Source organism: Branchiostoma belcheri, unplaced genomic scaffold (assembly GCF_001625305.1).
Source record: "Branchiostoma belcheri isolate BF01 breed outbred unplaced genomic scaffold, Haploidv18h27 scaffold16, whole genome shotgun sequence".
NCBI lineage: Eukaryota > Metazoa > Chordata > Leptocardii > Amphioxiformes > Branchiostomatidae > Branchiostoma > Branchiostoma belcheri.
This window is the reverse complement of record NW_017803046.1, coordinates 220,113-233,304: the sequence shown is the minus strand read 5'-3', so window position 1 is coordinate 233,304 and position 13,192 is coordinate 220,113. Positions and strand designations below refer to the sequence as shown.

At 40.8% G+C, this 13,192-nt stretch overlaps 2 protein-coding genes across 3 annotated transcripts; one reads left to right on the top strand and one right to left on the bottom strand.

Annotated features, from left to right (window-relative positions):
* Positions 1–585: 585 nt before the first annotated feature.
* Positions 586–4,281, top strand: LOC109465941. The gene is made up of 3 exons (XM_019763430.1): positions 586–836; positions 2,440–2,510; positions 3,584–4,281. Exons 1-3 carry the CDS (start codon positions 661–663, stop codon positions 3,883–3,885), a joined length of 549 nt encoding a protein of 182 aa, XP_019618989.1. The 5' UTR covers positions 586–660; the 3' UTR covers positions 3,886–4,281.
* Positions 4,282–7,464: 3,183 nt separating this feature from the next.
* On the bottom strand, positions 7,465–12,938 carry LOC109466202. Of its 2 annotated transcripts, XM_019763871.1 has the most exons (3): positions 12,619–12,938; positions 12,276–12,420; positions 7,465–8,870 (listed from the first exon to the last, which is right to left on the bottom strand). In XM_019763871.1, the coding sequence occupies exon 3, from the start codon at positions 8,839–8,841 to the stop codon at positions 8,434–8,436; it is 408 nt and encodes a 135-aa protein (XP_019619430.1). In that variant the 5' UTR covers positions 8,842–8,870; positions 12,276–12,420; positions 12,619–12,938; the 3' UTR covers positions 7,465–8,433. The 2 variants fall into 2 exon arrangements, with proteins under 2 accessions (XP_019619430.1, XP_019619431.1); XM_019763872.1 differs by lacking the exon at positions 12,619–12,938 and having other exon boundaries at positions 12,276–12,541.
* Between the last annotated feature and the right edge of the window lie 254 nt (positions 12,939–13,192).

Genomic DNA, 13,192 nt, shown 5'->3' with positions numbered 1-13,192 from the left:
CATCATGGAAGCAAAGAAATAAAAACTAAAAAGCAAGACTGACACAAACATACATGATAGAAAACACACAAGTGAATAAAATTTCTTACACAAAACATCACTGTTACACTACATGTGTCACACAGTAAAGTTATAAAAAAACGACCAGCATCATATAGTTGAAACTAAAAACATATTTGAAGTATTATAAGCTTGAATATGCTGCTCCTGAGCAAGAAATTTGTTCTCTCTTGATAGAAGAAAACATATTTGAAATATCAATAAAGACAATCATTAACATTCTGTGTGCAAAAAGCCACAGTATGCCTGAAAAGGTGCCATTTGCATGCATGGTAACATAGGCCTTTCCTGCTTTTTCCGATGACCACAAGGCCGGAGGCTACCTCAAAACCAATTCCCTAGGGAATGCATTCGTGCAATTTTTGAAATTCTTTCAAAGCGATCGCAGTACTTACACAAATGCCTCCGCCCCTGAGGCGTCGCCAAAAACTACCCGTCTGTGTAGTTTTATTGCATGAGCAAACAAAGTAAAATTTGTTCACACTCAGTGAAAGCTAGCAGATGATTCACTGGTCTATGATTCCATTCATACAGTGCAGTTCATCCGTTCAGTGTCCCAAAAATTGTCTTCCTAATCTTTTCCGCTCACTTTTAAAAACTATGACAACAGCAGGGGACACAGATAGTGATATTTATATGGCGTTTTATCGGCATGACTTTGAGAACGACCGGCGGTTTCAGGACGGCTTTCGCAAGATTTTGTCGGCAGAAAAAACTAGCCAGGATCACGAAGAAATCCTCAGAGCAAAGGTGTTTTACTTCAACAAATTTTACAGGTAATGTCAGCAGGCCACCAACCAGTCATGTTATGAAGTGCAGCATGCAATAATGTTACATAAGGACTTTGGTAAAATATATAAACCATCAATTTTACTAATTACAACCTTATATGTCCGTAGTCAATGGGACGTCGAAAAACTAATTTATTAACAAAAGCTCAAAATATTTCATGGAGGTATGAGCTTTCTAAATTCTTGTTGTAGGCCCGGGATCATATGTGGTCAATCACAGTGCAGCACACTCAGACACCAACCTTAATAAAGTCATAATCCCACTTAATGAGGGGATTTATTGGATTAGACTGCACATGGCCAGTCTAATGTGGCTCTAATCAAAGTCATTCCATGCATGTAGCATGGATCAGTGTTTTTGTTTTGCCTACCATGATTGTACATTGTGGATGTAATATTAATTGTGTCTTATTTGTGACACCTGTTTATCCCTTTTTGTTTTTATTGAGAAATTAGAATGAGAGGCCCTATCCCATATAGCATACTGATATATCTGTGACTGTGAGGCAATATCACTCATAGAAATTCCATTGCTTGTTTCTTAACTTAATTGTCATGCAGATTGATTTGGGGCTATTGTGAAAATTGGTGCTAAGAAATTGCAGTAAATCATAAATATCTGACAGATTTCCTCATCCAAGATATCTTAATTGTTTTGCTGCCCCGAAATTTCTTTGAGGCCTTCAAGTTTGTTATGTTATCAATGGTAATTTTTGATCCAATTATTGTGGTGGATTATAAGTCAGACCCCTTTATTATCTTTATGATTAGTCTTTATGTACTAAACCCAGCCGTCTTATTATTGATTTATTAAATACGCCGTCATTCATCAGTTTTGAATTCCCTTCTGCTAATTATTATGGCCTCAGAGGAATTAGACATAATTAGCTACATAAAAGTTGAAGTTGCCAAATATTGAATGATTATTGAGCATTATAGTTTTTGGTACATTGAAATGAAACTGAAAAACATATTTAGATAACAAAATTTTGAATTGTGAATTGAAGCACTTTTACAAATTATTTTTACAAACCACTTTTACATTTACATTGTACATGTACAAACAAAAAGTGTAATACACATCTACTAGTAGTGTAATACACATCTAGTGTAACACTGTAAATTTACACATCTAGTGTATTATGCACATACTTGTAATACACATCTAGTACAACATACATCTACATGTAGTGTAATACACATCTAGTGTAATACACATCTAGTATACACATCTAGTGTATCGTTACTAGTACTTTATAACTAAATTACACAGTTCAAAGAGGATTTTCAGTCATTTGGATAGATTGTCCAACTAGCAATCAGTTTGGAAATCCAAATTTTTTAGAAAAATTGAGCTCACTTGATGCATATAGAAAATAATGTATTTGACTTAACTTCTGTTTTGTATTGTATTGTACAATATCATATCATATTGAAGTATGTTAAAGCTGAATGATTTTGCTGTCAGTAATAGTGTATGATCTGCTGTTATTTATTTTTAACAAAGAATCACATGTCCATTAATTATGTATACCGTATATAACTTATATTATAAGCACACAATATTGCATTAATTTTATGATTACAGACCAAGCTCCAAACACTCCTGTATTGATGTTGATGGCTTCAAGAAGTGGTTGGATGCGGAGGGGCTAAAAGGTCAGTACTAGTTTTTTATTTTTAAAGTCCATGTCAGACATATACTAATACGGCCTCCCAAACACCAGCCGAACTCCCCCCAACCATGGTTAGGAGTAGGTCAGGAGCAAGGTCGGCTGGTGTTCGGCCAGGTTTGCTGCTCTGTGGAGGTTCAGCGCTATCTATGGTTGGCTGGTGGTTTGCTCAAGTTCGGAAGTAGGTCAGGATGTGTTTAGCAGTGACTTGAATTTAACTCAAATTTGACTCAATTTGTATAGAGATCTGTACATTGTTTATTGACAAATCAAAACTCTTTGCAGCCTCACAGCTGAATTATGGGGGCTGTACATAAAAGTCACGTACACGGTACACTCACTAATAACTTGTTAAATCTAAAAATGCCTTAATTTAAGATAACTGCCACATTTTAAGAACATGAATAATTGCATTATTTCTCTATAGTGGGAGGCATAATAGATTTTGCATGTTTTTGCATTTGTCTACTATAAATTATCTCCAAGGTGAAAATTAAAACTTTAAATTGTACATTGCAGTTATGACACTTTAAAGAATTCTAAAAGAAAGGTCTTAAAAATACGAAGTAACGGCTTAAGAATACAAGTCCTACAGATTGGAACACCATTTTGGTCATATGAGGGTAGCTTATTGTAAAGTCTCATCATAAAGTCTAAAAGCAGAGTACAGATATTCTCAACCGCGCTCTGTTCTAGCCAAGGGAAGGCTGATGTTGTCGTGATTTCTCAGTTTCCTTCCTGTGGATGTCAGTCTCTGAGGTGGTAGCAGTTGCAGGGCTCGAAATACTGAGTTCGGACAATTTTTTCTGTGGGTGCACCAGTGCACCCAAATATGTTTGTTGTATATATATGGTATATGGTCTAAATCCCTTCTGCCATAAAATTGCAACATAATGTAACCCAAAACTAGTTACCATGGTGACAGATGTCTGGTTCAGGTCATTGGCCTTACTGGTTTGGACAAAAAATAGGAAACAGAGCAAATGTTTTCCTTCAGTAAACATAACTATGTGTTTATACATACAGTATATACCATATAACCTATATAACTCATTGCAGGTATGGAGTGCCCACCTCCATTAGAGAATGGTGAAATCGAAGATGAAAAATCAAATGCTGAGGCACGATCTGGTATTGATGAAAAGAGAAGAGCAGCAACAAGCAATGCTACAAGCACTGAAGAGGAGACTGCAAGTCAACCCAGTTATCCCACATCATTTGCTGACATCGTTCAGTGTATTCAAGAGGGAAGGGAAATTCCTGGGATAGAGAAACTAGACATACAACCTATCAACTGTGAGCCTACACTATCCACACAGACACGGCCACCTAAACCTTGGGAGTCAAGAACTTCTACTTAAAAAGATATATGATTTCAAGACAGACAGTGCTACGCACCTAATTATAGATCTTGTTGATTTGATTATATGTTATTTTTGTATTGACATCCATGCACGCAAGTTAAAGAATGATACAACTATAAATCATACAAAGTTGTGCCGCAAAATGCATAAAACATTTGGAAAACGATAAATGTTGTGTAATGCCAAAATCAATTTCAAGAAAATGTGAAGAAATGAAAATGAATAGTCTATTATTTGCCATGCCATACATACCAGTGCATTTGCCTCTGGACAAAGAGTTCTAATCCTACTGTTGTCACTCACTTCACACGCACGCTGCTGGAAAGGGTCACAGACCCTAGGATGGGATGTTAAGCCATGATCCACTGTTCATTGTGCTTTTTTGGAAAGAGCTGGGACTGTACAATGAACCTGTAAGTACTAGCTTTTCAGTGAGCTAAAACTGGATTGAGATGACTTTCCTTTCCTTTCCTTTCCTTTCCTTTCCTTTCCTTTCCTTTCCTTTCCTTTCCTTTCCTTTCCTTTCCTTTCCTTTGAAGAGACAAAATGTCTCAGACATTTTTACGTTCGTGTAGTAACTATCCATTGAATGCAGATCACATTCACAGTGGGGTCAGCAGACTCATTAAGTTTGACACCGTTGTAACTGTTGATGTAATGATGTCACAAGGGGCACGTCACAGAACTTTCAGTACTAAGGACAGGGATGGATGCAGCATGGATGGATGGATGCAGGACGAGCAATATGGTTTATTAGTCCCCTGTCATACATTCACGAATTTAGCCTCACGAACACTAGCCGAACATCCCCCCAACTATGGCAAGGTCGGCTGGTTCTCGGCAAGGTTGACTACACCAGCCGAATGGGTTAGTAGGGAGGTTAGACGATGGTTCCTGACTTACCGTCGAACATCAGCCAAACCTTTGGGAGTAAGTCAGAAGTTTTCGGGGGTGAAATTTGACTCGAATTTAACTCCAATTTGATTCGTAGATAAAGGTAAGCGTGGTCTTAATCTGGCCAGATTACTCCCGAACGTCAGCAGGACGTGGTCGGCTGGTGTTCGGGGTAAGGTCCTGCTTCGTATACACTATCCTTTACCAATCAGTATCTGTTGGACAGATCGCTAGTCATGTAGTGTGACGTGAACCTCGGAGACTCAGATAACCTAAGAGACCTCAGTCAGTTTTATCACTAACGTTTCTCACCAAAATCCTTGTGGGGTCGTTTGTGTAGCGTAGCGGCAGAGTGCTCGACTCGGAACCAAGAGGTCCCGGGTTCGAGTCCTGACATGCCATTGATCTTGTGCCCTTTGGAAATGCACTTTACACGACTTTCCTCACTTAACTCAAGTGAAAATGCGTATTGTACTGTCCTGTATTTGTATTCTGTGTTGGTGGCGGCATTAAATAAGTTGATATAACTTGAGTGTGCCGTCGCCATGTTTGGTCATGAAATGTTGGAATATAAAAAAATTCTCACACAACACGGAGTTACCGCTTTCTTTATCGGAAGAGCAGAACTTACAAGAAGCTTGCCAAAGTTTTAATCTTCTCGTAGCCACCATATGCCATCTAAAGCCGGAGTGTACTTAGCGCCCATTCCCAGATTTGCAGATGTTATCACTGCGCAAATGACCAGGCAGGATATTGAGGGCAGCGCACAATCTTCTGCCCACACATGTAAGCTGTTTCTGAAGATGTCAGAAGAGATTATTAAAGCAGTAATAAAGCACCTGTGCGCCCTCTCGGCTCTAATCTAGATTTAGACTAACGCTCGGAATCAGGTCTTTGGCCCCGTTAATGCTTAGGTCACATTTCCAAACCGGGGCCCGGCCGGGTTGTTTGTATGAACGAAAAATTAACAATCCATATCAAGAATATACAGAAACAGTGCCCATGATTGTTATTTAGAACTTTTCTGCGTTTTGTTGTCTTTAACATCGTATTTTACGTTCCCAAAAGCTGCCCGGCCGGACCTCGTGTGGGAATTGGGACCTCAGCATAAGATGCGGAGTGCCCTCTGATGAAACGAACGTACACAAAAGAGCTAAGGAAGACAGGTGCTCTTTTGTACACGTTAAAGAATGGTTCTCTCTTTGTATATTCACGGCTCTTAAGGACAAGAGCTATGACATACTAGAAGCCTTGAAAGAAGGTCAATGACAGTGGTGGTTGTATGCTTATTCTTGCAAATGGCATTGTTTTTGTATACCTATGGCTCTTCAGAAATAACTATTATATGCTAGAAGTCTTGAAGAAGGTCAAGAACTGGTGTTTCCTCAGTCTTGCCAATTGTTGCTATGCAGCACGTTGCAAGAAAAGCTTTAAAATACATTGTTGTTTGTATAGCCCGACACGAGCTTGCACGATTTTGCTACCAATGTAGAGGTCTGTACAGCACATCCTGTGTACATTACAAACAGTTAGAATTATTAAAGCGACCCATATTAGATATTCCATTAATCCAAATCAACATGGGCTTCCATGTCTCTGTTTTTCAAAGAGCAGAGATCTAAATTTCAATTACGTCTCCACCTGATATTCTCGGCCTAGGCTAGCTATCATTTCTTGTAATTAACTTTTACCGGGGTTGTTGGAAACGGGAATATTATAAGTCGTTTCTTTATTCACTTGATTGATGCAGGTTAGACCTCTGAATAAAAATCGGCCTGGAGACCAATTTGAGCTTCTCATGAATAAAGAATGTTCAAACAAACAAACAAACAAACAAACAAGGGAAGGATTGACATAACAGGTGACTATCAACCTCTTCAAAGATTTCAAACCTGCAGACAAGACTGTAAGGTTTGAATCACTCACACAGGGAAGGACCCCTGTTCTTTTCGAACAGTGTGGTGGGATCTTTAACGTGCTCAAGGTGTGGCTTTCCGAGGGGACGTCCCTAACCGAAGGTAGGTACTTATTTACACCTGAGTCAAATGAGGAAAAATATGTTAAGTGCCTTTCCCAAGGGCAGAACAATGAGTCCTGTCGGAGATTCGAACCCAGAACCTTATGATTCTGAGTCAACAACCCTAACCACATTTTGTTGATATAGTAGCATACCCTTTGTAAACTACTTCTGGATTATCTCCACCGTTTATATCAGTTAGTTATTCCTTTCAACGTTCGTTTCTTTGAATAGACCTTTGCTGTATTAAACGACCTAGGGAGATAGTGATTGCGACTTTTAATTAAACTCTCATGAATGTCTTTTGCAGATTTGATTACGATTAGCTTCCAGGGCACATGAAGCGCACAATAGCGTCTCTCTTGTCTCGTGCTTAAGCTGTGTTATATGTGTCAACGAAAATCAGATATGATAGCTGGTAATGTAAACTTATAGCGCATAGCTTCCGCGACTGATTTAATGACATCAGCGCATAGAATACAGCCTTTCCTAAAAAAATAAAGAATTACCTCCTCACCTCTCGCATTAATTTTGGGGTCTCCATATATGATGCCATCCAGAAAATTAAGTCAGTGTGGCCTTACCGGAAGTAATGTTCTCTTAAGAGAATGTCAGAGGACTTCCAGTTTTGTGTTAGACAAAAAGGACATCATGCAACAGCGTAATACAACAACAAGGCTTTGTTCCACAGGTAGGTAGACATTTGAAACTTTACTTATAATCATAATTGGCATTAACATTGAGTCATATAGTAGTCAATGTCAGCACACAGTTGTTCGTATGGCCGACTGTGTCATTCTGGATAGAAGCTCACTCCTCATCCTAAGTTCCTTTCCCTGAACATCCTAAGTTCCGTTTGGCGATCACCTAACAAATCGTCAGATCAGTTACACCAGGGTAGCCTCTATCAGGCTTCGGGAAGCGGCTGGAAAGAGTAGAATTCGGCAAAATAGACAGATAATATGCGGACCAACTCCCCTGGCATATTATTTGTCTATTTGGTCAATATTTTTACTCTTTGCAGCCGCTTCCCGAAGTCTGGTAGAGACTAATCAACACCAGTGGCCTAAAATGACAACGTCACACAGTGAACAGTTGGATCTGTTATTGTTATACATGATTTACAACTTTCACTGTCTAATTTCAGATGGGCATTTCAATGGATTAGCTTTTAATATACTAGTAATAATTGAGTTGTACGAAAATGAGTAACAGATGATGATTACGCCAGAACATTTTTGACGTCATTTTCCGTTATATTCCTTCTTATTATTCCATCCATGTACACAATCTACAAACGATATCATGTTTTGTCCAAGTATACTTGATTATGTGAAACAAGTTATCAAAACATTGGTTGATATTTTATTATTGATTGGCACTCCCATATCAAGGATCAGCTACACCATGTTGTGACATTAGAATGTACTCATCACATCTTCCACGAACTGTCTTTTGTTTTTTTTACCATGGTTATGTCCTGCATATGTAGCGGAAAAGTGTTTTTACGGAATGCGAATCTAAAATTCTTTTCTACAATATCGAGAAACATTTCTATGTGCAAGGAGAGTGACTGACGTCCTTTGTTTTATCTTTCGCGTGTGCTTTAGTCGCGGTGAGAGACGTCTGTTGTTTCATGGCATGTCTCCTTGTTCCATATCCAAGCCTTGTATGACCTCCTCCATGAGTTGGATCGCGTACTGGAGCAGCTGAATTAGTGGTAGAGCTTTAGAGTGGACGCGGTGGCTGTGGCTTTGCTCCGCGCCGTCTTCGCTTGGCTTGCCGCCGCCGTACGCCGACCGAAGCATCCCCGCCGCCGGTGTATCCTCGTAGCCGCCCGCCCATTTCTTCCCAAACCGCAACGGAATGATGTGTTTCAACTTTGCTTTCGTGGCCTTGTCGACGTCTCTCGCGACCCTGCTGTTGAACAACGCGGCGGTGTCGTCTGCGGCGTCTGCCCGGACGTGTGCGAGGGTGACGGCGATGCACAGGGCGAGGAGCACCAGGGTGGCGTGCCGGAGTGTGGTGCCGGGCTGCTGCATGGTGTTCAGGAGATGACAAGTGACCAAAACTGTAACAGAGAAAAGGAATATACAGACACGAAAGTCAGCATTGTGGGGTCAGCATCTTGTGGCGTCGTGTGGCATAACGACAGAGCGTTCGGCTCGGAGCCAAGAGGTCCCGAGTTCGAATCCTGCCATGCCATCGATCTCGTGCCCAAAGGCACGAATTTCCTCACTTTACTCAGCTGAAAATGAGTATGTCCGTTCATGCATTTGTCTGCGTTGGTGGCGGCATTAAGATAAGTTGAAAAAACTTGAGTGTGGTGTAATAAATGTCTTGTAATTTTCTTGTAATAATGTTGGAATAGAAAAAAGTCAGGCTGGTACACTGACGAAAACACTCATACATTGTTAACGCTGCCACAAACTACATATTGTGATTACATATTGAAATATAAAAAAAACCTACATACCCACACCCCTCTGGAACAAAGATCAAAATATTGCAAGGCCATGTTGATTATATGAATGACATCGGCAAAGTGCCTTTCCCAGGGACACAGCAATGGGGCCTGCCAGGGATTCGAACTCAGGACCTTCAGATTCTGAGTCAACAACCCTAACCACCACCTTGCCCATCTAAATTTTGATGCAACTTTCCCCCCAAAATACGAATAATAAACTTGATGTTGATATTTCTTTTGAAGATGTCCTAGATATTCTAACTTGGGCACATCTAATTCTGACAAAAATTAATTATGTCAATTTTGTCATAACTAATAATCAAGACAAAAAGGCTAAACGTTCAGACCAACACTGAGTAAATTTTGGACTTGCCCAAATCTAATTATCCTGGCCTGTTTTACATTAATGTTTTAGTCCTGGTTGTTAAATCAACTTGAAACCAAACATGGAGAATCTCACAATGGCTGAATGCCGATGAGCAAGAGTTCCGAGATCTCAGACCTCCATGAAATGTTTAGATCTTGTGTGATGGTAACTGTGTTCTCTTCTCATTCACCATGGTGTCTACAAGCAGTTATTTATCGTGCAAGGGAAACAGCACCAGCTGTCAAGGAGGTCATGTAACGAAAAACACTACGCTACCAGATCTTCCTCTGGGGCAAACTGAACCCAGCCATATCCAATACAACCTAACCTAAGAGCCATGCGAAAACCAAGGAAGACAAGTTGGTGATCTATCAATAACGAGAATCTACCCGTACAACAAATGCAGTTTTTGACTACATCAAAACATTACAGTTTTGTAGGTGTGAAAGTAATGTGGACCCTCGAAGTAGTAAGGAACATAGAGAACTGTCATTGAGATGCTGTAGCTCTACTATGTTGGAGAGAGATGATAACAGAGTACTTCTTTGACTGGAATAAAGTTTTCAATGTAGAAAGTAGTGTTCGGTTGTTCCACTATGATAGCCGATTTGATCTTCGTCTTGTCTACTGTACCTCCCGATCACAGGGCCTTTACCCTCAGCTGTTGAACCCAGCAATTTCACACATAAAAGCAAACCTTACTAATGAATTCTCGGAATCAGCTGTGGAGCATCTGGCTAAATCAAGTCGCTAAATTGAGAAGATTATAAACACAAGACATGAAATCACGACGGGATATTACACTCTGGACATGAAAGGAAAGGGGACAATGTTGAATCAGACTGTAATCTACAGGGTGGTGAGGTATGACGTAACTGCGGTCAGTACAAAGGTTGAGGCCCTGTCACACATTTAGAATGTTGACCTTCTCACACATTCAGAACCTTCCCCCGAACACTGGCCGACCAAGGTTAGCTGAAGTTCGGGAGCAGTCTGACCACATTTTGGCCACGCTTACCTTTGTATACCAAATCGAATTTGAGTTAAATTCTAGTCAAATTTGGCAGCCAACCACGCCCCGGTGGTCTCCCCTACACCAGCCAACAATGGCCAAACAGCCCGTCTACACCCGAATGTTTTAGACATTTTCAACTTCCGGTTGCTGCAGCCGAACACCAGCCGACCTTGCTCCCAACCTACTCCTAACCATGGTTAGTTCGGCTAGTGTGGACGGAAGGTTGGGTCATGGTTGGCTGATGGTTGACTGGTGTTCGGGAGTAGATCGGGGTGTTGTTGGCACTCAACTCTGACCCAAATTTAACTCAAATTTGATTCGATTCACGCAGAAAGGTAGGCGCGCCCAAAACCTGGTCAGACTGTTCCCAAACCTAAGTCAACCTCGGTCGGCTGGTGTCTGGGGGATTCTTGGCTCTGAATATGTGTGGCCGGGGCTTATGGTACACGGACACTCAGCTATGATAGACTGCACTGCATTTATTTCATTACAATATCTAGCTACTTTGACTCACAGAGGGGAATGCATTCGATGATTTCGTTTAAGCAGCTATAATATAACAGCTGAATATGATCGATAAAGGGTTGTACGGGGATATACACAGATTATACGACAAGTAGCTTTGAAGGAAAAAAGTATAGAAGCTAGATGCCGGCTCAGGAAAAATTGAATCCGCATGAGATATTAGGTCTTATCGCTGTGAAGAGATTGTGTTGGAATGAGAGAGGTTTTACAGTCTCTTTTCTTACACTTGAAACATTCACATTACGATTTGATGCCCCACAGTATCGTCAAACACCCACTGAGAGCAGCGTAAAGGCATCCAATGCAATTTCAGGACGGGAAACAAGAAATATTCTGGATGAGGTAATTTGGCTAATGTTCACATTTACTAGCATTTCTTGGCACGTTTTTGTCATCATGTCATACTCAAAAGCGTTCGAAATATGTAGCCACAAAATAAGCTACGTGAGTCTCATCACTGCCTACGTATACCATACAAAACGAGCAACAGTTTTCCGTCAGTGACATCGCATTTTTGCCTCACAGACATCAGGATGATATGGAATAGGATTGGTTAAAACTTCCACATTCAAAGAATGGCCAAGAAATTGAAAATCCAGTGTTGCCGCCCTGAAATTGCATTGGATGGCTTTAAGCGGTAACCCGGTCTATTCTGGAGAATGAAAGAAAAACCGAACCATTTTCTGAGGTCTCTATCTATTCGACATCAGCAAAAGATGAACAAACTCAAAACTCGGACAATCTTGTGAATCTGCTAGAGAATATCGGTCAATAATATTATCTACAACCGTCATGGAATCACCTCGAAAGTATACATTTCTCGGACTGAAAACATATTCTCTAAGAGTCGACGGACGCTCGAAGAAAGAAGGGCAAAAAACGAACACCAGAAAGTGAACTGTAAAAATCTTCAATCGTCGATTGCTGCAAAATACAGCATAAATGAATAGGCAGCACGTATTTTGCAGTTTATACGGCTTGCATTGTGAACAAATGCTTAGTACATGCATTGTACGCAATCATAAGATAGATGCAGTCTTAGCCGCATCAGTTTTGTAAAGCTGGTTTCAGACAGGACAAAACAGCCTTAGTGTGTACCTACCGGTGAATATGAGTGTCCTGACGAGTCCCGTACTCTCTCTTCTTCCCCCAGAATCGCCAGCGGTGCCGAACTCCGTCCTCTCCGCTTGTCGTGTGTTATGCCTCCGGTGCGGGCAGAGATCTCTCTCGATAACTCTCCCCTTTGCCTATTTATAATACCGGGCAAAAAAAAGCGTAGGCTTGTAATTGACACCTGAAGCCCTACCCCCACTGTGGCCGGCCCCTTCTAATGACGTCAACCACGCGAACGCGTAGCGGAAATTGCACATCAATTATCACAAGACTGAAACGTTCTTTCGCCTCTCGGAATTTTTTTTTAACTGAACAGACCTAGATTGACTCACGTTTGATCCGATGTCACCGATGTAGTCTCTTCTCTGGGCAGTACAAAACAAGAATTCGGAGATCTCAGACCTCCATGAAGTATTTGCTAGATGTTGTGTGATGGTGGCTGTGCCCTCTTCTCATTCACCACCGTGACGGTGTCTTTCTTTTATTAGTACCGTACAAGGGAAGCAACACCAGCTGTCAAAGAGGTCATGTAATGAAAAACACCCGTAAAAATAGCGAGTACTACCGGATGTAGACGTGATTAATGACTTCCCCCCTCTGGTAAAGAATGAACCCAACCAAATCCATTACAACCCGACCTTAAGAGCCATGTGGAAACACAGACACACACACGAACACACAAACACACACAGAGCTTTCCAATAGCAATATATCAATTTTTCATTTAGGTTAACATTAGAAACCATCTTTGACCATCTGAACATTTCTCAAATTTGTCACCCTGCTTTTCCCACCATCTACTTTAAATTAGTCCCGAGAGAATTCTGGGTGAAACTATAACTTTGACTTGAAAACTGATTAGAAGAAACATCAGGCTACGTCACTGCTTACGTCACCGGAAAAAGC

Excerpts from the sequence above, each read along its gene's own strand:
- LOC109466202 (XM_019763871.1), bottom strand. The coding sequence starts at position 8,841 with ATGCAGCAGCCCGGCACCACACTCCGGCACGCCACCCTGGTGCTCCTC.
- LOC109465941 (XM_019763430.1), top strand. The coding sequence starts at position 661 with ATGACAACAGCAGGGGACACAGATAGTGATATTTATATGGCGTTTTAT. Across the intron at positions 837-2,439 it reads TACTTCAACAAATTTTACAG|ACCAAGCTCCAAACACTCCT; the intron begins GTAATGTCAGCA and ends TTATGATTACAG. Across the intron at positions 2,511-3,583 it reads GGATGCGGAGGGGCTAAAAG|GTATGGAGTGCCCACCTCCA; the intron begins GTCAGTACTAGT and ends AACTCATTGCAG.